Source organism: Pseudonaja textilis, chromosome 14 (genome assembly GCF_049901715.1).
Source record: "Pseudonaja textilis isolate UNSWEBS1 chromosome 14, rPseTex1.2, whole genome shotgun sequence".
Lineage (NCBI taxonomy): Eukaryota > Metazoa > Chordata > Lepidosauria > Squamata > Elapidae > Pseudonaja > Pseudonaja textilis.
Window position 1 is genome coordinate 6,370,095 of NC_142003.1, and position 21,787 is coordinate 6,391,881.

The 21,787-nt window shown below is 44.6% G+C and overlaps 1 protein-coding gene across 5 annotated transcripts in view; it reads right to left on the reverse strand.

The window, feature by feature from the left end:
- Window positions 1-21,787, reverse strand: part of MARF1 (meiosis regulator and mRNA stability factor 1) — a 39,782-nt gene that overhangs the window by 3,256 nt on the left and 14,739 nt on the right. For 2 of the 5 annotated variants that reach the window (XM_087942081.1, XM_087942082.1), the window contains exons 13-26: window positions 21,161-21,241; window positions 19,972-20,208; window positions 19,142-19,261; window positions 16,098-16,273; window positions 13,566-13,786; window positions 11,470-11,612; window positions 10,679-10,812; window positions 8,137-8,339; window positions 7,462-7,689; window positions 6,372-6,602; window positions 4,687-4,896; window positions 2,818-2,878; window positions 2,542-2,676; window positions 1,789-1,959 (exon numbers count right to left, since the gene is read on the reverse strand). In XM_087942081.1, coding sequence (XP_087798207.1) covers window positions 1,789-1,959; window positions 2,542-2,676; window positions 2,818-2,878; window positions 4,687-4,896; window positions 6,372-6,602; window positions 7,462-7,689; window positions 8,137-8,339; window positions 10,679-10,812; window positions 11,470-11,612; window positions 13,566-13,786; window positions 16,098-16,273; window positions 19,142-19,261; window positions 19,972-20,208; window positions 21,161-21,241 — 2,351 coding nt within the window. The remainder of the gene's footprint in view (window positions 1-1,788; window positions 1,960-2,541; window positions 2,677-2,817; window positions 2,879-4,686; window positions 4,897-6,371; window positions 6,603-7,461; window positions 7,690-8,136; window positions 8,340-10,678; window positions 10,813-11,469; window positions 11,613-13,565; window positions 13,787-16,097; window positions 16,274-19,141; window positions 19,262-19,971; window positions 20,209-21,160; window positions 21,242-21,787) is intronic. The other 3 variants (XM_087942085.1, XM_087942084.1, XM_087942083.1) reach the window with 2 other exon arrangements.

The following is a 21,787-nucleotide window of genomic DNA, read 5'->3' on the forward strand; positions in this document are numbered from 1 at the left end:
CCGCACAAATGGCTCTGCGTGCCACCTGTGGCACGTGTGCCATAGGTTCGCCATCACGGGTATAGTCGTAGGAGGGTTACTCTTCTCTGTTTCAAGGCCATTGAGCCAGCGCTGTCCGAAGACATTTCCGTGGTCATGTGGCCAACATGACATCACGGAGCACTGTTACCTTCCCACCAAAGTGGTACCTATTTATCTACTTGCATTTGCTTGCTTTTGAACCGCTAGGTTGGCAGAAGCTAGGAGGAGGACGGCAACTCACTCCATCATATTGCGCTCAGGTCTCAAACCTGCGCTGCTAGCTTTTCATCAAGCCGTTTACTGATTCTTCAGACATCCCTTATGACTTTAAGGGTAAACACAACACATTCCCATTTCATAATCCCTTGGGCTACAAAGAGATCAAATTAGATCTGAGTTGGTCTCCAGAACCAGAACTTAAGTCTTCCAAGTTTTCAGATTTGTGCTTGGGAGACTAAACCTCTGGTTCCGGTGACCGACTCAGACTGGATCGTGCAATATTATACTGAAACGTGTATATTTGCCTTCATTCGTGAGATCAGATCTATCAACCCTAAAGGAAATCAACTGTAACTGTCCTTTGGAAGGACAGATAACTGAAGAAGCCAAAGCTCAAAGACTCTGGCCACCTAATGAGAAGAGAGGACTCGTTGGAGAAGACGCTGATGTTGGGAAAGATGGAAGGCAAAAGGAGAAGTGGAAAGCGGAGGATGAGATGGTTAGATCATGTCATCAAGGCAATGAACATGAGTTTGGGCAAACGCGGGGGAATTGCAGAGGACGGAGGAAGGATCTGGCATGCTGTGGTCCATGAGGTCGCGAAGAGTCAGACATGACTTAGCAATCGGACAACAAAAGTTCGTCATGCAGGAAGGGAGCACAACACAACCTATGCCAATCGTTAGAGCTGCTGAAAACCTGGATAGAAATGTAAGCAGATGGGATTTTACTGCTTGGGTTGCCTTTTATTCAGAATTTATGAAATAGGAAGAAGGGGAAATGAAGAGAGAAAATGAAAGCTACCGGACGGACCAAATTACGTGGGAAGAACCAAGGGACCATTTCATGTTCCAAACAATTCAGTTTTGTAAAGGTAGAAATCAGATTTGGCTTTTTTTTCTGGAAGAAGAAGGAGAAGGAGGAGGAGGAGGAGGAGGAGGAGGAGGAGGAGGAGGAGGAGGAGGAGGAGAAGGAGAAGAAGAAGAAGAAGAAGAAGAAGAAGAAGAAGAAGAAGAAGAAGAAGAAGAAGAAGAAGAAGAAGAAGAAGAAGAAGAAGAAGAAGAAGAAGAAGAAGAAGAAGAAGAAGAAGAAGAAGAAAAGGAAAAGGTCTGGACAGATTGTTCAGCTTTAATAAACGGTAATCTTTCATGAATGCCAATGTCTCCAAAAGAAAAAAGAAAGTTAATAAACTTGACTCTGAATATGGCAAAGCAAAAGAGGCTGCCTTCAATTGAATTGTTACTATTTCCACAGAAGAAATGCAGCCTGTCAGATGAGGCGGCGTTAAAAATGTTCACATATAAAAGAAAAATGAAACTCGGAACTCTAAGAAATGCTCAGCTAATGCTGGAAAGAAAAGATGTCCGCTCGATTTCTTTAAGGTATTAACCGGATAGACCAATCCCAGACTTTGGAGCCCATTGGAATTCTGGGAGTTGCAGTCTTCTGATATACCTGTAAGGTTTTGCTAAGGAATGGCTCCTAAAAGAAGTACTTTTTGCTTCTATTGAGTGGAGCCGGATTTTCAAAAGCGACGTTAACCTTTACCAGAAGGGATTGGTGAATGCTCTTCGAAACGGATGAGATCGGTTGATTCAAGAACCACTGGATCTGGTCTCAGCTGCGGGGAGGGAAGGCAGGAAGGGACCGGCTCGCATAAAAGATCCACGGGGGATACCTTGGGGAGGCAGAGCAGCTCTTCCTCGGTTTGATGGGAGACTGCAGAAAGGGAAGAAAATGAAGACAACTCCTTAGAAACCCACAAGGGCAGTGACCCCAGGACTTGCATCAAACGCAAGCTTGCAAATTCACGCTTGGTTTCTGGTAGTAGGCTCTAGTGGTGAAGACATCCTGCTAGTAAGTGGGAGGGCCTGAGTTCTAGCGCTAGTCCCATCTTAGCCACGGAAGCCAATTGGGTGGTCTTAGGCCAGTCGGTCCCTCTCTTTCTCAGCCCAACCCACCTCACGGGGTTGTCGTTGTGGGGAAAACAGGAGGAGGAGGAAGGCAATTGGATATGTTTGCCACCTTGAGTTATTTGGCAAAGAAAAAAAAAAAAAGGCAAGTCACAAATAAATAAATAAAAAGAATTGGGCTGGGAATTAAAAGAAGGAAAAGAACAGCCCTAATTCTATCCCTGCTCCATGGCTGATCTGCTCTTTATTCTCTGTTCTTAGATCATAATGATTACCTAATAAATGTTATTAGATAATACTGTTATCTTTTGGCTTATCCATTCAAGGCCTACAAGTCTCAGCATTGCTAGGTGCAAAACAGCGGCCAGTAATCAATCAATCCATTTACCAAGGTTGGGTGCCTCCAGGATTAAATCTAAGGATTTGTCCGCTCCTGCTGCCTTCGTGGATTGTCCATCACCATCGACAAGTTCGTTCTCGTAACTTTCGTCAGCCAGGGGAAGACTGGGAGAGCTAAAACGAGCTAACGGAAGGGAGGAGGTTAGCAAGCGTTCCCTTTCGACAAGACAATCTTACCGGGAAAGATATTTGGGCTATATTTCCCAACCACCCACCCACAAAAAAAAAGAAGAAGAAAAGTTAACTCCCACTGGGGATGACTTACTTTTCATGTCGTTCTTCAGAACGACAATCTTCTTATGACCGTGGCCTTTTATCCATACTACCTGATTAAAGGCAAGAAAGGCCACAGGTGAGATGGAAGTTAAGGTGAACTTACAGTAGGTAGGTTTCTTGCTGCCTTAAAGGTCCCCTTATACTCGGCATTCTTGCAATCTTCCCTCTTTCGTTAACTTGCACTCACACTTTAACTGGATGAGTTTCCATGAAAACGTCGCAAAATTAGCCCAAATCACGATTTCATTGTAAAGTTAAGACGGCAGTTGCTGCTATGCCCCATTCGATGCAGGCAGACTCTGCTAGCAACATAAATTATGGGCTCAATGATGGTCGTTAAGTCGAGGGCTAACTTGTACAGATAAATAAATCTATTGTCAACTCACAAAATATTTCTGTGGGTTTTTTTTTTTAGAGTTGCCAATAGAAACGGAGGAGGGAGCAGTGCAGCAGCTTGCAAAACCGAAAGTGCATTCCATAAATAGTTTTTCAAAGATAGTAACTAGGTGACTGAAGTTTCTGCCATGCAAAATTCTAACTGGAGATCCTGATTGATGACTCTGGGCTATGGAGGTGTCCCATTGGAGAATATGAATTACGATACACCCAGGGGGTGGGGGGAAAACCAGGGTCAAGGGTGACAATGAATGATGTGTCTCACATCAGGCAGTGCTGGCATGTTAACTCCCAATAAATCCTTTTGAAGTTTGGCTCGAGACTCATGATTTGATTGGGGGTAACTGCTGGAATCCTGACATCTATTCTTTTCTGGAAAAAATGGATTTGACATTCCACAAAAGTATTTTAAACAAAACACCCCTGAAGTAATACAGCTGCCAGACGCCATGAGTTGCCTTCCCGAGAGAATTTTATTCACAGATTTCTGAACGGCTAGCCACCTTCACTTTAGTTGTTATGAATTTTACAGGTCAGCTAAAGATATAAAATGGACATTTTCAAGTGAGAACATCGAGAACGTTAACGGCAGGATGGGCCCAGTTACGATATCGTAGGAAAGTAACTCCTTGTTTAATTTTTTTACCCTTTTAGTTCTAAGGGAACAATAGGGGAGCCAGGGTCTGAGGGCCCATCCGGTTATGACGACTACAGAAAGCTACTATTTGGAGCAGGGGTCGCCAACCTTTTGGACCTCAGGGACCACCAAACTCATAATTTTAAATCCCGCAGACAAGAGACCCTGGGAAAATCCCCCCAAAAAGACTGCAGGAAAATTCCCCACCCCGTTTTCCTACCAATTGATCATTCTTTATTTGGGATGGCAGGATACTGTTACCAGCTCCGTTCTCAGGGGGAGAGAGAGAGAGAGAGAGACTTTTGGCTTCATGCAAGGAAAGCAGCAGAAGCCGCAGAAGTCTTTCTTTCTCTCCCCCAAACTCCGCCAGAAATGAGCCTCTTGGGGCAGGAGGCCTTGCAGGGTCCCAAAGACTCATTTCTGGCGGAGTTAGGGGGAGAGAAAGAAAGACTTCTGCTGCTTCCCTTGTGTGCAGCCAAAAGCAGAAGAAGAAAGAAGCGGAAAGAAGCAGCCCAGTAGCCAGGCCAGGCGTGTGGGGCAAGTTCCCACCCTCCGTCCTTTCCCTCCTCCCCTCACTACCTCATGTTGTTCGCAATGCAAGCGACGCAAGCCTTGTGTTCCCACGGGCCATGTGGGCGGCACAGCCTTGTGTTCCCGCACAGCCTGGATTAATTGTTTTGGGGGGTAACATTTCTCTGCGGACCACCACAATTTTCTCGTGGACCACCAGTGGTCCCCGGCCCACTGGTTGGCGACCACTGATTTGGACAGTTAAGAATCCTGCCCATTTTAAGAGAAAAGAGAAAACCAGGAGCCGCTACAAACCGATGGAATTGCCCCCAGAAGCTCCTCAAGGTTATTGAAGCCATAGGCATCGGGTTGAAGGGCTTCTCCTGTGTACTTGCTATAGGCGGTTGGGAACTCGTGGAGGAAGATCTGTTGGTAATGGTAGGTATGAAGGAGCAACCTCACTTTCTTGGCAAAAATATACAGGTCTGTAAGCTTCACATATTCCACATCACCATCAGTAAAAACCTGTAGGGGATATCAAGAAAGGACTCCCATGTTAACTAGTCCTCATGGCTTTCACAAAGGAAGGAATATTCTCGAGTAGGAACTACACAAAGTCCTCGGCTTGCAAAAGCGGATTTAGCGACTGTTCGAAGGCACTGGGAAAAGTGACCTATGACTGCTTTGCTCACTTACGACCATTTCAGCATCCCTGTGGTCACGCGATCGAAATTCGGAAGCTTGGCCACGAGCTCATATTTATGACGGGTTGCAGCATCCTGGGAGGGTCACGGGGATCCCCTTTTGCGACCTTCTGACAAGCCAAGCTGGATTCACTTCACAACCGTGTTGGGTCAACTCATAAAATATTTCTACGGTCTTTTTAGAGTTGCCAACAGAAAGGGAGAGGGGGAGCAGTGCAGCAGCTTGCAAACCGAAACTGCATTCCTTAAATGTTTTCAAAGATAAGTAACTAGGTGACGGAAGTTTCTGCCACGCAAAATTCTAATAAGAGCATGATTGATGACTCTTGGCTATGGATGTGTCCCATTGGAGAATATGAGTTGCGATACACCCAGGGGGTGGAGGCGAAACCAGGGTCAAGGGTGACAATGAATGATGTGTCTCAGAGTCGGCTACACCCAGGCAGTGCTGGCATGTTTACTCCTAATAAATCATTTTGAAATTTTGGAAGTTTGGCTCAAGACTCATGATTTAAATGGGGGTGACTGCCGGAGCCCTGACATGTGTCAGTAACTTAACAACTGCAGTGATTCACTTAACAATGGTGGAAAGAAAGGTCGTAAAATGGGGGCAAGACTCACTTGATTGTCTCACTTAACAACAGAAACTTTGGGCTAAAACTGGGGTTGTAAGCCGAGGACTAGCTATAGAAGATGCAATGTATTTGGAAACCAAAAGATCCCATCCTTGGCATGGGCATTTTACACCCTCCAGATGTGGCTGGTGGTCAGCTGGACTGTGGGGTCCTTAGTGTTCTCTGAGCTTTCTTCCAGATGTTTCCATTACTCAACTAGGTGACGTCATGATGATGCTACCTAGCTGGGTGACGAAACATCTGCGAGAAAACCGCCAAGCTCAGGGTGCATCAAGGACTCCACCGTTCAACCCTGAGCCACAAATATTCTCTTCCATCACCCCCTGGATCCCACAACTTGTGGGTTATGACCCATGTTGAGGCCACATTACTTCTGGGAAGGTTGGAACAATCCGTACCAACCTCAAAAGACTTCCAAGGAGATCAGAAGAGTTCACATCAAATGGAATGGAATGTTTGACTTTGTAAAGTTTTGCACAGCTCCAGTCTAAAATAAAAACCCCACCCATGGCATTTCAATTCCAACCCCATTTGCTAGGTTGGAGAATGGCTAGATCTATACATAGAGGAACATCAAATAATTAACTATTAGGGCCGGCAGACCCAGAGGGACCTTTGCTCTCCACGGTCTCTGTGTGAAGAGCCCAGCTGTCCTCCTCACCTCGATAAAATAAGGCACGCTCATCAAAAGCTCGATAAAGGTCATGAAGCCGTATTCACATGGGTTAAGGACAGTCCCCTGGACAACCTCGTAACGCCTTTTCAGCTCCTCCACAGAAACCATGGTGGCTTCGTCCAGCGTCATGAGAAGCACCAGAAGGTGTGAAGTGAGAGTCCGGAGGGGTTTTTTATTGATCAGCTGCAGCTGTTTCCCAGAGTCTGTATTGGCCACCTGGAGGGATTGAAAGAAGACACCATATCAACCTTCCGTCCTATTGACGAAAAGCCCCAATCGCTGGCAGAGTTACAGCAGGTGGGAATTCTGGGAGGAGGACACGAGATTGGGGAAGAGACTGTCCCCGTCGTTCAGAACTCTAGAAGGAAGATTTCACAAGGTGTTTTGAGTTGCTGGCGTTTCCATGTGGTTTGGATTCCTCAGCTCAAGGTTAATTTTTCCTCACGTGGCATCTGTTCTGACCCAAAGCTTCCTGAGACCGTAATTAAGCACACAGTTAAAACAAATCTTGTTTTATTTCAACGCTGGGAATTATGTTCATTCCCAGCCGGTAATGAGTCCCAAACAGTCCCTCGAGATAAGCACCCACCTTTCTCTCCTTTGAATTGCTGCCAACAACTAAAGTGCCAAATGAACTATAAAAAAGCCAACCGAAGTACAAAGTCCACACAAAGCTTCAAGGATTAATCCGAACAGAGCAAATGACTTTGCTTCCTGCAAAGGTTTCTCTACCTTTGCACTTCCTTTATACCTTATGGGAGAGGCAATCGCCTCCCAGCCTTACTCCCGAGTTGCCCCCTTTGTCTCAGCTGCTCTTGCCTTCTAGCAGCTCTGCGCACATGCGTACTGGGAACAGGCTCCCCTTGTTCCTCTGCCTCGCTGCTGCCAGGCTCCGAAGGCTCCTGAGTCAGCACCCCACTCCCAGATGGTCCTGGCCGCATCTCTGTATTGGATGCAGGACCCGCGTCCAAGTCCTCCCCAGACTCCCGGACTGGTCCCTATTCTTCCCCACTGTCCAATTCCACTGCCATCTGCACAGGCTGCCAGCGAACCACAAGAGCACCTGGAAACCTACCTTGATGACGTGGCAAAGTTTCTGCATCAAAGCTGGAACGGAGCCAACATCGTAGTCCTGGAGACGCAATGGGTAGCCGAACGTTTTAGCGTATTCGGCAAGGACGTCTGCCATCAGGAGGCATTTATCCTTCTGGGAACGGAGCAGCTTCACAAACTGGGCAGCTAAAGCTTTGACTCGTTCTGTCTCGGTTAGTGTCAGGATTTTCTCCTCGCCGCATTCCAGGACCTGGAGATGAATGTCGGCTTGGGTTATTCAAGAGCGCCCAGAGAAGGCAATGCTAGAATACTGAGAGCAACTGTAGGATCCAAAGCTCAGTGACTTTTTCTTTCAAAAGCCATGAAAGGCAAAGATAGCAGGTAAATATCTCTCTTGGGTTAAGCTGGTTCTCCAGCGAGCTCATGAACGTACAGGTAGTCCTCATTTAGCAACCATAATCCTAATCCCAGAACAAGCAGATTAGGAAGAGTAACCTAGAATGTTATCATCATGTACGTTTTGGACACGTTGACTACCTCTGCATTCGATTATGTAAACACCGTGTTATCACCCAGTCCACATGTATTTCAATAATGTGAAATATAGTTCTTTTGTGACTACGGAAGGATTCTAGGCTGAGTCCCCCTTTTACTCCACCCTCCAGGATCCACCATTCTTTCTCTGGCAATTGCCTACCTGTAAGACGTCAGGTATGGCTTCAAAAAGTTCAAGTAGTTTGGTAAATCCGTAATGAGCCAGTTTGCACTGGCGCCCAAAGTGATGGTGGTAGGAAGGGATGAATTTGTTGAATGGCATGCGGAAATAGGGCTGGTGGCGCAGCAGATCAATCACCTCTTTGCAGAACTGCTTTGTCCTTTCAATTTCTTCCTTGGTACGTTCTGAAGATGGAAAGGGAGCACATTTAGCAATGTTTCTTAAAAGTGTGGCCTGAGGAGCCCTCTCGTTCCCTCCAAGCTGATCTTGGGGCCCCGTAAAAATCAAATTTATTTGTACCCTACTTTCATTATTTTTGTAAATAACTCAAGAGGGTGAATATATGGAAAACTCCTTCCTCCTTCTCCTCCCCCCACAACAACTGTCAGGTGGGTTAGAGGGGAGAAAGTGGCTGGTCCAAAGTCACCCAAAGTCAGGCCTAAAGTGGGACTAGAACTCACAATTGCCTGGTGATTGTCCAAAGTCACCCAGCCGACTTTCATTCCCAAGACAGGACTAGAACTCACTGTCTTCTTTCTTTCTTTTTTAAGGCCAACACCTTAATCACTACAACAAACTGGCTCTCACTATCAAAGTTATTTGTCAGATATTGAGGATATTTTCAAAGATTTAAAATGGGGTCATTCTTCCCAGCATTATCTTTAATTTGCTCAAATATAAGGCTTTTTCATGAAAAATATCTAAGGGCTGTTTAATATTGCTGTTTTACACAACCCAATAAATATTCTACAACGGCGATATTTTAAATTTTTCAATACGATAAACATCAATAAATATAACCCATACAGACAAAAGCTCTTTTAGGGTCCTCCCTAATTTTTAAAACTGGAAAGGGGATCCCCAAAAATAAAATAAAATTAAGGAGCACTGATGTAGTGTGAATATTTGGGAATGAAGTCCGGATAAATCCGGCTTTTCCTTCTCTGTCATCAAACCAACTGAATTCTGGTCTACACAAAGCACTGACATCTGCAGCATTTTCTGAATTTCCAGGATTGTATTTGTGCCTTCTGCCTCTTTTTTTTTTTTTTAACCTTTCAGGGGTTTCGTTCATTTTCCAGGCTTGACACCCTGCCTTTCCTTCAGGAATTGAAGAGAGAATCTTAAAACTGTCAGCCTCGCGGGCATCTGTCTAAATTCAGTGTCTTTGACAAGTGTGGTTTTTATTGACTCTCTTTGGAAAGATTTATGGAGCTAAAAAAAGGGGGAGTATTGGAGGTAGGAGTGGAGATCGCAAGATTTCCCGCAACTGAAATCTTTTCTCTCTAAAAGACAATCTGCTTCAAAGTCCATTAGGGGGGAAATAGCTTTATCTTCTCACTAGCTACAGTCCTAGTCGATCGAAACAATAAATAAACCTCACCAGTCAATAAGCAACAGCCTGCCTGGCAAAATGGGCTATTTTTTTTTTATTCCTTAACTCAGCTGGGGATTTACACACTTGTCTCCTGGATCTTCACCGCTCTTTGAGAAGAACACCTTCTCCTCTGATATTTTGTCATAATACAGGTAGTCCTGGCTTAGTCCGATTGCTAAGCAGGACTGTCCTTGAGTGAGTTTTGCCGCATCTTACGACCTTCCTTGCCACGGTTGTTAAGAGAATCACATAATTCATTTAGTAACACGGTTGTTAAGTGAATCTGGCTTCCCCATGGACTTTGCTTGTCAGAAGGTCACAAAAAGAGGAGCCCATGACCCCGGGACACTGCAACTGTCATAAATATGAGTCTGTTGCCAAGCAGCTGAATTTTGATCATGGAGGATGCTGTAATGGTCATAAGTCACTTTCTTCACTGCTGTTGTAACTTCGAACGGTCGCTAAACAGACTGTTTTAAGTTGTCCACTGCCTGTATCCACCTTGTTTGACAAGCAATGTTGAGAGAGAGAGACACACACAAGAATTTTACTGAAGTTTTCGACAGACGGTGTCATGCCCCTGTCAGAGTCTGAATCCGAGGAGGAAGACGAATAGCTGACAGGGAGTGGGAGTGTGGCTTTGTTAGCTGCGGAGGAAACTGGGGAAGGGCAAAGTCCAGCTGGGCAGAGCAGGGAAGTGGTAGAACAAGGGAGAAGGAGTTCAGAGGAAGACCCAGGCCCACCCCCTCTTCATCCTAGGGCACGCAGGGAGGAACAGAGAAGGGAGCAACGTGAGTTGCATGGCTTATGGGGAAGGAAAGGGCCCTGATTCCCTTCATTAGCCACAGCTGGGAATGAAAGTTTAAAAGAACTGAATGCTGCATGTGCCTTCACATCTGGAATTCTTGCTGCTGGCCCTGCCAAACTAATTAACTCATTTTGGCTTGATCGGACTTATAGTTTGTGTTGACTGCGTTTTGGACTTGACTTTCTGCAGCCAAAGGCTGTTCCTGGGAGAGTTTTTCTCCAGCCAGAAGATAACCTGGACATTGGGTGCAAAGTTGCAGCTAATAAAGGGAATCTTATTGATTATCTGACTAGGTTGCCTTTGTGCCACACCCCGGGTCATCACAGGCAGCAACATACCTCTCTTCGGGATACAAATGACCATTTCATTATCTTGCTGAGACAAAGAAATGGTTGTGTTGGGAATTTCGGATATCAGATCCACCAATTCACACACTCCGTATTCTGTGACGTCCCAGTCTTTCGAGAAACACCTACGAGATTAATAATTCAGGCAAAACACTTAAGGGAAAAATTCTGCACTAAGATCAGGCTGTAGAACTAGCTCAGCAAGCATAAAATGGAAGCTTTCTACTTGCCCATGGTAAGCCTCTTACTGGGAAACCAAAAGAAAAGCAGGACATTTTTCTGAGGTTTAAAACCCAGCACAGAGGAAAAAATATATATTCTTTTTAAATGTAACAATCGTTTGTCAAGCTATGTATTTACTGGAGCGCTGTAAGGTATTTCTGTAAATCTTCATTTTAGGATATATGCGGTTTACTGCCCACAGGTTAAAGATTCCAAGGTGATAATGGTAATTTGATGGAAATAATAATTAAAAAAAAAAACCAGATATATTTGGGAAGAGACCCTCCCTCACAAATTGGCCCATTTCTGGTATTTTTAAAACCAACTTTAAAATCAATCGATTTTAAAATCAACTCATTTCAATTCCTTCCATTCTGTAAACTTCTAAACCTCGAGGATTTCACTGCTGCTTTTCAGATAATTTTAATTCAGAGAGAAGACATCGGTGGCTCGCTTGAAACCCCAATTTAAATTTAAAAACAAACAAACCAAGAAGGTAGTATTTTTACATTTGCAGTTGGAAATGCAAAAAGATACCTGCCACAGCTATGCATACCTACCAGTGATAAGCATGTAAGAATTCTTTGACCACAACTTGCTTACTGGCCTGGGACTTCACAAGCTTTAGTAAGTCTTGAGTGAATCGCTTGACTTGAGCCCTGTGCGTTAAGGTTAACAAACGCTTGGTTCCTATCCCGAGAATCTGAGAAGGGGGGAAAAAAACATTTGTAGGGAGATCTGTGGTGAAACTTGAGCGCTCATAAATCAAGTTATATTTCTTGTGGTTCGCCGGCAGCCTGTGCAAATGGCAGCGGAATCAGACAGCGGGGAAGAACGGGGATCAGTCCGGGAGTCTGGAGAGGACTCGGACGAGGGTCCTGTGTCTGATGCGGAGACGGGGCCCGGACCATCTAGGAGTGGGGTGCTGACTCCGGACTCTCTGGAATCTGGTAGCAGCGAGGCAGAGGAGCAAGGGGAGCCTGTCCCCAGTGCGTGTGTGCACAGAGCTGCTAGAAGGCGAGAGCAGCTGAAACAAAAGGGGCGACTCGGGAGTAAGGCTGGGAGGTGACTGCCCATCCCCTAAGGGATAAAGGACAGGCCAAGATGACAAAACCTTTGCAGGAAGCAAAGTCGTTCGTTCGGTTCAGATTCATTCTTGAAGCTCTTTGTACTTTGGTTGGTTTTTTTTCTCTCGTTCATTTGATACTTCTGTTATTGGCAGCACTTCACAGGAAAGAAAGGTGGGTGCCTATCTCGAGGGATTGCTTGGGACTCATTACGGGCTGGGAATGAAAATAATTCCCAGCGTTGCAATAAAACAAGACTTGTTTTTAAAATAAGCATGTGCGTAATTACGGTCTCGGAAGCCTTGGTCAGAACAATATTTCTCTCAATTAGCGTGAAGGACTGGGACCAAAATTTGAATTCAAAACTCCACAGAACTGGACAAGACCAAATCAATAGGATGTCAACCCTGAAGTGAGCCTGGCCGAAGCCATCTGGTTGCCATACAGCAGTGGGAGGTGGGGAAATAGCTAGATGGGATTTGGTAGCCAAAGCAATGACATTTTCCCATGGGAACCAGGGTCATTTTCACAGGTGGCTGGCCAGAGGAGGGGCCAGTAACCCAGCAATCAGCCAGCACCTGGACTGGACAGCGTGACCAGTGACTTTGGGGGGGAGGGAGGGGAAAACTTTTACTTTTAATTAGGTGAAAGCTGCGAGAAACCTCAGTCAGCTTTCACCAGACTGTGCCAAAACGATGTCATACAGGTAAGAGGTAACAGATAATCAGAGTCGGAAGGGACCTTGTAGGTCATCTAGTCCAACCCTCCTGCCCAAGTGGGAGACCCTACACCATTTCTGACAGATGGGAGTCCAATCTCTTCTTGAAAGCCTCAAGTGATGACGCTCCCACAAATTCTGAGGGCAACTTCTGTTCCATTGGTTGATTGTTCTATCAGAAAATTTATCCTTATTTCCAGGTTAAATCTCTCCTTGTTGAGTTTCCATCCATTATTCCTTGTCTGACCTTCAGGTACCTTGGAGAATAGCTTGACCCCATCCTCCTCTCTGTGGCAGCCCCTCAGATATTGGAAGGCTGCTTTCCTGTCTCCCCTGGTCCTTCTCTTCACTAGACTAGCCAGGCCCAGTTCCTGCAACCGTTCCTTATATGTTTTAAGCCTCCAGTCCCCTAATCATCCGGGTTGCTGTTCTCCGTATTCTTTCTAAAGTCTCAACATCTTTTTTATAGTGTGGTGACCAAAACTGCAGTACTCCAGGTGTGGTCTTACCAAGGCTTTACAGAGTGGTATTAGTACCTCCCTTGATCTTGATTGTATCCCTCTGTTACTGAAACGTAGGATTGCATTAGCTTTTTTGGCTGCTGCTACACCCTTACTGCCATATCCAAGAAACGGTTCTTTGAGAAAGTTGAGTGCCCCTGAGTTTGTTTTCTATGAGTGCATTACTCAGACCGCTGACATAGGAATTGTAAGGACTCCTCAATTTTATGACCATTCGGAGCAGCGTTTCTGATGCAAAGCAAGGTGGCAAGTGAGTTGTAAGCCGCCTAGAGCCACTTCTTTCATCTTCGCATGATGCCAGCCCTTTGGAGGCCAACATCTCTGGCAAGGAGCAGAACACCTGAACTCACCTGCAGGACGTGAGGCACTGACTCCAGCAGCTCTATCAACTTGGAATACCCATAATCAGACACGCGGCATTGCTTGGCGAAATGGTGATGGTACATGGGGATGAACTTGCTGACGGACATAATACAGGAGGGCTGGTTTTTAAGGAGATCAATCACATCTCTACTGAACTGGATGAGTTGTGGGTTGCCCACGGGGCTCTTTGAACGGAGCAGCCAAGGCTCTGGAACAGAGGAAAGAAGACCAAGGAGGCATCTTTACTTACAGGAGAAGGCAACAAACATCATAGTCAAAGAGCAGAAATTGGAGGAAGTACCCCATTTAGAATAGAATAGAATAATGGAGTTGAAAAGGACCTTGGAGGTCTTCTAGTCCAACCCCCTGCCTAGGCAGGAAACCCTACACTACTTCAAACAAATGGTTGTCCAATCTCTTCTTAAAAACTTACAGCGTTGGAGCTTTCACAACTTCTGGAGGCAAGTAGTTCCACTGATTAATTGTTCTGTCAGGAAATTCATCCTTAGTTCTAGGTTGCGTCTCTCCTTGATTAGTTTCCATCCAATGCTTCTTGTCCTAATTTCAGGTGCTTTGGAGAATAGCTTGACTCCATCTCCTTTGGGGCAGCCCCTAAGATATTGGAAGACTGCTATCCTGTCTCCCCTGGTCCTTCTCTTCATCAGACTAGCCAGGCCCAGTTCCTGCAACTGTTCTTCATATGTTTTAACCTCCAGTCCCCTAATCATCTTCGTTGCCCTCTCTGTACTCTTTCTAGAGTCTCAACATCTTTTTTTACATCGTACATTTGTAAGACTAACTGCCTGAGGGAGGAGTCAAAAGAGGAATCAGCCTGGAGTCTTTATGTTCCCATCAGTGGTCTACGTCCAACCCCATTTTGAATTTTGTTCACTTTCATCTAGTGCCTGTTTAGGGATGACCGTTAGTTGGCTAGATTCTTCTGTGTAGGCATGTAGATTCTTGTGTGTAGGCATGAGCAACATATCATCTTAATTGAAACTTAACGTGTGGTCCCAATTCTTTGAGAAACTAATCCCGTTTACTGGAAATGAGAAAAGGAAAAAAAGAATAATCTGACCCCCTGCAAACCCCCACCAGCCCACCCATGGACCTGGAGTCCCAAACTCCAAGAGAACATTGGGCTGTCTGAAAGCAAGCTTATAAAGTGGTTAAGGCACTAGGCTTGAAAGCGGGAGAGGGTGAATTCAAGTCCCTCCTTAGCCATGAAGGTTGGCTGGGGGCAGGGGTGGGATTCAAATTTTTTAACAACTGGTTCTGTGGGGGGGGGGGTAAGTTGGTTGGCATGGCTTGGTGGTCATGTTATTGGCTGGGTGTGGCCAACTTAATATCACTCATATCGAGGCACGCGTCTCCTCCTCCTAAGTGTGAAAAATGGTCATCAGTCACTTTTTTCAGTGCCATTGTAACTTTGAATGGTCCCTCCACACAAGCAAAGTACCAACAAAGGAGGGGGAAAAAAACTCCAGAGAGGTTCCAGAGACAGGAAGTCTAGTCCTGCCAAGAATGCAATAAGGGTTAACGGAGAGGCAGTTTCTGTAAGCAACACCAGAATGTTTCCTTCCTGCCTTCCTTACAGGATTAGCCCTGTAATTTCTTCCAACAACCGGTTCTCCGAACTGCTTAGAATGTTAACAACCAGTTCTAGCGAATAGGTGCGAACCGGTAGAATCCCATCCCTGACTGGGGTGACCTTGTGCCAGTCCCTTCTCTTTTAGCCCAACCCACCTCACAGGGTTGCTGTTGTTGTGGGGAAAAATAGGAAGAGGAAGATCTGTTGGGTATGTTCATTGCCTTGAGTTATTTATAAAAATAATAAAGGCGGGATACAAATGAGTACAAACAAACACACAAAATGTGAGTCCAAAAAGTTCATGGTTGCCAGTGGACAATCCCTCCCCCCCCCCCCGCCAATATACATCCATTTTGTGTGTGAACAGAGTTAGTTCTGGGTATCATTCATATTAATCAAGTTCACCATAACAATATTAGTAACCTCTATCACATTGGTCACATTTAAGTAACCCTCGTTATAGTGTTTAAACATACATAAACTAAAAACCACCTAACCCCTCATCTTCGTCTCTATTTTCATCCATTTCTTTCTTGTTCAATCTAAACATTTCTTTATTATAAACAAAATTAATATTAGGTATCATTCATATTGATCCAATTCCCGCTAAGAGTATTAGTAATTTCTATCAAATTTAAATTATTCTCATTATTTGAAAAACACATAAAAGAAAATGCCTAACATCTGTAAACTTCTAGTCTTTCTATCTGTGATTTTTAATCCTTCTATTAAAAATTATATTCTAATATTGCCAGTGAGCAATCTTGGTAGGCTGGGAAGAGAATAATTCTACCAAATCTCATATCGGTGGGACCGTCTCCCGCTTCACGGGTCGTCTTTGCAAATTCAGACCATGGGGGAGAAATGGGACGAGTGGTCAAGTTTAGGTAGCCAGCTAAGACAGCGACCAAGGAGTAACATAAAATACCTGTGGTGGGAGGTGGCGGTTTATTATGTATCCATTTTACAACTTTGATGCCGTTCTGTGCCGTAGCAATATTAACACCAGGAACGCAGGAGATAAGGTGCTCCAGAGGGACGCCCCCGTGGCCTTCTGGAACCATTTCTAGACTGTTAAATTCGGAAGCATAACAGTCTTGGAAGCTATAAAAAAAAGGGGGGGAGGTGGGAAAGAAAATTAGCTCAATGCTTGTAAGGTAAAAGTTCCCCTTGCACGTACGTGCTAGTTGTTTCCAGCTCTAGGAGGCGGTGCTCATCTTCGTTTCAAAGGCAAAGAGCCAGCGCTGTCCGAAGACGTCTCCGTGGTCATGTGGCCGGCATGGCTAAACACCGAAGGCGCACGGAGCGCTGTTCCCTTCCCACCAAAAGGGTCCCTATTGTTCTATTTGCATTTTTACATGCTTTTGAACTGCTAGGTTGGCAGAAGCTGGGACAAATAACCGGAGCTCACTCCATTACGCGGCGCTAGGGATTCGAACCGCCAACCTTTCTGATCGACAAGCTCAGCGTTTTCGCCACTGAGCCGCCGCACCCCTTCCAGGATGCGGTGGCTTAGAGGACTATTTATATTCCTCTGCTTGTGAACAATCTTCGGGTAACTGCTGGAGATCAGACACAAACAACAGCACCCCTTTCCTATCTTCTGATCAAAATAAGCAGCGGTACGCTTTGGATTGGATCATAACTGCAGCGATAATGGATTAGTAAAAAACCAGAAAAACCCAGCAAGGATCCTGAATGTGGGCATTGCAGACTCACATCGGTTCTGAATATTAATTTGAAGAGTTGGATGCATCTCTACCTGTTCTTTAAGGAGCGTAAGATATAACCCACAATGCTCTGTTGCCAGGTTTATCCACATAAAATGGGTTCGGCTGAAAGTGAGTGAGGAGCCAGGAATCTTCCAGGATGTAAGAATGGACTGAAAACCATGCTCAGACTTTCCACCTACACCACACTACCTTTAGATGTATGAGCCATTTTATAAGCAGAAGATGGTTTTATTCTATTCATAATCCACAATTAATAATTTGAGAAGTAGCAATAAAGGGGAGTATTTGTAGCTCAGGGTCAAAATGAGGCTCCTTGGGGCACTCTGAGCTTGAAGTTTTCTTGCAGATGTTTCATTACCCAACTAGGTAATATCATCGGTGCACTCGACACTGTTCAACTATTACAAAGTCTGCACTACTATTACTGTTAATCTTCTCATCCCTCCTTATCACCCATCCCCTCCCACTTGTGACTGTATGACTGTAACTTTGTCACTTGTATCCTTATGATTTTATATGGACTGTTTCCTAGTGTGATTTGATTGCTTCTTGTACCCTATGACTATCATTAAGTGTTGTACCTGATGATTCTTGACTCTTGACGAATGTATCTTTTCTTTTATATACACTGAGAGCATTTGCACCAAGACAAATTCTTTGTGTGTCCAATCACACTTGGCTCATAAAGAATTCTATTCTATTCTATTCTATTCTATTCTATTCTATTCTATTCTATTCTAATTCTAATTCTAATTCTTATTGTACCCTATGACTATCATTAAGTGTTGTACGCAATGATTCTTGACTCTTGATGAATGTATCTTTTCTTTTTATGTACACTGAGAGCATTTGCACCAAGACAAATTCCTTGTGTGTCCAATCACACTTGGACAATAAAGAATTCTGTTCTATTCTATTCTATTCTATTCTATTCTATTCTATTCTATTCTATTCTATTCTATTCTATTCTTATTCTCTGCTCTGCTCTGCCCTGCCCTGCCCTGCCCTGCCCTGCCCTGCCATGCCATGCCATCCTATTCCTATTTCATTCTATTCTATGATGTTACCTAGTTTGGGTAATAAAATGCCTGCAAGAAAATAAATGTATGGAGGTTCTCAGTCCTTCAGGTCATGGTTGTCCCAAAGGTCCTTTTTCAAGAGGCAACTGGACTTTCTTGGTTTTTCTTTGAAGACGTTTCGCTTCTCATCCAAGACGCTTCTTCAGCTCCAGAGTCTCTTGAAACAGGACTTCTGCAAGAAAGCTCAAAGAGCACCAAGGTAACCTCAATTTGAGGGGTTTATGTGGTTTCATAGCTTTCTGGTGTTTATCGGCAAGAAATTGGCAATCCTTTCTTTTCTATTCAGCAAATCAGACCTTCAGATTAAAGCTACGCATGGCTGGGTTGCGTGGTTGGGTTTGATTTCACAAAAACTTGGCACCATGTCAAGCAACTGTTGGCAAGAGATGCAGAGATGCAGAGATGACTGAGGCTTGCCTGCTTCTCATTAATAGGAGCTAGCTTCTTAAAGGGCACTAAGATCAAATGACATACAGGAAATACATATGGATGTTGATAAATATAGAGCAACCGTTTGCAAGCTGTTTTAACAGCCAACCTCTCTGCGCGACCATTCTATTACAGATTGAGGATTTACAATTTCAGCAAAGGAGAATGACAGAGGAAAGGGGGGTGAAATAGAAAATTAAAACGCCAGAAAAAAAGGATTCTTTCTCAAACACTAAATGCAATCGGGTGGGGGGACGGGGGGGACGGGGGGGAAGAAGGAAGGAAGGAAAGAGAGAGGGAGAGAAAAAGGACAGAAGCATGGAATAAGGACATCAATTAACCTGCAATCCAGGCAAGAGGAAAACAGCAACAGAGCCGATCAGAAAATGCAAATTAAGAATGGGGTTAAGTGAAGTGCAATTCTCTGTGGTTTCTGATTTGCCCTAATGTTCAAAGCGTTCTGTGCAAAACAGGATGTAATTTCAGCACTTCTTTGAAGTGGGTGTATGTGTGTGTGTGTGTGTGTCTGGTACACATCCATTTGGCTGCAGAAATGCAGTTCCTGGCATGCCTCTCCACTGCTAACTGTCCTTTTATGGCAGAGAACCGGCTCCGTTATGGAAGAGAGAGAGAGAGAGAGAGAGAGTCAGGGATGGATGGGAACAATTTTTAATATACATTTTGCTGAAGCTTTGGGTGTTCGAGCAATTTTTTGTTTTTTGTTGTTTTACCTGAGTAGTGGTACTGTCCCCTCATGGGTCTGTAACAAGCTATGGACTTGAGGAGCAAATGCCTTCAGAGAATGAATCACGAAGGGGATTTTGTAGGAGTCGGGATCAAAGTCGTGTTCGCTTAAAAAAAAAAAAAAAAACACCAACAACCAAGTTCAGTTTTATAGGAAGCTGAGCAAAGAAAATATGCCTATATAACTATCCCCCAGTTTAAATGTTTAAATATAACTATCCCGCAGTTTAAATGCTTATGCTTGAAAGTTTATCTTCCCAACTTATGCAATAACTAAAAGCAAGAGCAAGAGCACTTAGACTTATATACCGCTTCACAGTGCTTTTACAGCCCTCTCTAAGCGGTTTATAGAGTCAGCCTCTGGCCCCCAACAATCTGGGTCCTCATTTTACCCACCTCAGAAGGATGGAAGGCTGAGTCAACCTTGAGCCGGTTGGGATTGAACTCCTGACAGTGGGCAGACTTAGTCTGCAATGCTGCATTCTACCCACTACACACCATGGAAGGAAGGAAGGAGGGCAATAGCAAGAGCTCTTAGACTTACATACCGCTTCGCGGTGCTTTTATAGCCCTCTCTAAGCAGTTTACAGAGTCAGCAAATTGCCCCCAACAATTTTGGGTCCTCATTTGACCCACCTCAGAAGGCTGGAAGGCTGAGTCAACCTCGAGCCTGGTGAGATTCGAACTGCCAAACTGCAGGCAGCCGGCAGTCAGCAGAAGTAGCCTGCAGTACCGCACTCTCACCACTGCGCCACCACGTGGCTCCAGGAGTCCAAATTAGACTGATTGCAGAGAAGGAAGGGGGAAGCAAATTCACCTGAAGTCTTTGTTCACGCAGTGCCGTTTGCAGACAGGCTCGTGATACTCCAGCTCCTCAAAGATGACGGGGCTGCAGTTCGCAGACGAACCCTCGTGAGACTGCGAGGACCCCAACGGGCTCTGCCTCGCTTGGCTGCTGGGTAAGAGGCAAACCTGCCAACCGTTGCCTTGATCGCGGATCGCTAGGATGTCTGTTAACTTGTGCAAGTCCGAGGCATTCAGCTTGTGTCCGAACCTAGAGACCCGGAAACAGAAAGTGCTCCGTGATATGAAAACAAACAAAAAAGCAACATAAGAAATCTGCAGCTATTACAGACCTCCTGGAATATAAGATCGTCCTCGACTTATGACCACAACAGAGCCCCAAAATTGCTGCTGTTTAAGCAAGACATTTCTAAGTGAGTTTGGCCCCACTTTACAATTTTTCTTGCCGTGGTGGTTAAGGGAATCACTGCGTCAACTAAAAAGATACCCCTTTCGTCTTTTTAGCTGCCAGAAAAAGGGAGAGGGGGAAAACAGTGCTTTCCTTAAGTGCCTAGATAATTGCCCTGGCAGCCCAAAGTTGTTGGAGCGCAAGAATATTACTGGAGAGCATGATTGAGGATTCTTGGCGATGGATGTGTCCCATTGGAGAATATACATCCAGGGGGTGGGGTGGGGGAACACCAGGGTTAAGGGGGAAATAAATGATGTATTTTAGTATTGGCTGCATCCAGCTAACGCTAACATAGCCACTTCTAATAAATCAATATTCTTTTCTCTGAGAGATGCGGCGAGAGACTTATGCTTTGAATGGGGGTAGATTTGTTGGAGTCCTGAGAGCCTGCAGTTGATAAGTTAGTCACCTGGTTGTTAAGCGAACCTGGCTTTGATTTTGCTCGTCAGAAGGTCACAAAAGGGGATCACGTGACCCCCGGGGACACGGCAAACAGTCATAAATATGAGTCAGCTGCCAGGCAACACGATTTTGTTCACATGACCACGGGGACGCTGCAATGGTCGCGAGTGTGAAAAATGGCCGTTAAGTCCCTTTTTTCAGTGCCGTTTTAGCTTTGAATGGTCACTAAACGAACTGTTCTGTTGTTAAGTCGAAGACTACCTGCAGCAGGGATTAAACTCTGGATCAAACATGACCGCACAAGTTCCTCAAACTCAGCAGAGCATTGGGTGCGAAGTTTCCCACTTACTTTTTCTCGTAAATTTCGGTGAATTTGGAAAGGGGGAGGCAGCAGGCTGGGGCGTCCTGAAGAATCGATATTGCTTCTGAACTGTAAAAAAAAGACAAAGAGCTCATTAAGGAACAGCTTTGGGTGCCACTGTTATTCTTTTCTTTCTTTGCAGAACTGGGAGACTGTTCTTGGAAAGCAACTAGGCTGGCAAGTAGCGAAGGTTCTATGGACAGACTAACTGTAGAAATCAAAGAGAAGGGTGAGACAAGAGTAATATGAAGTCTGGAGTAAAATGTCTCAATGGCCAGAGTCAAGGAAAAAGAAAGGAGGGGTTGATGCTTTATAGGAATGAAAAGTTAAAGTTTTGTAAACCAAAGAGAATGGAATACGATGGACAAATATGAGATGATACGAATGCATGAGTATAAAAGATGGGGGTGAATATGCATATAATTGTATATAAATGTAAACAGAAATAATATGCAGCTAGCACTATACTAACAACATAAGGGAAAAAGGAAAATAACTGTTATGTGTATCTTTATACTCTAGCTTGTATGGCCAAAATGACGGCCAAGAAAGTCGCACTGTGTTCAATTGTTTTTAAAGTTTATTCAATAAAATTTATTAATTAAGAAAAAAAGT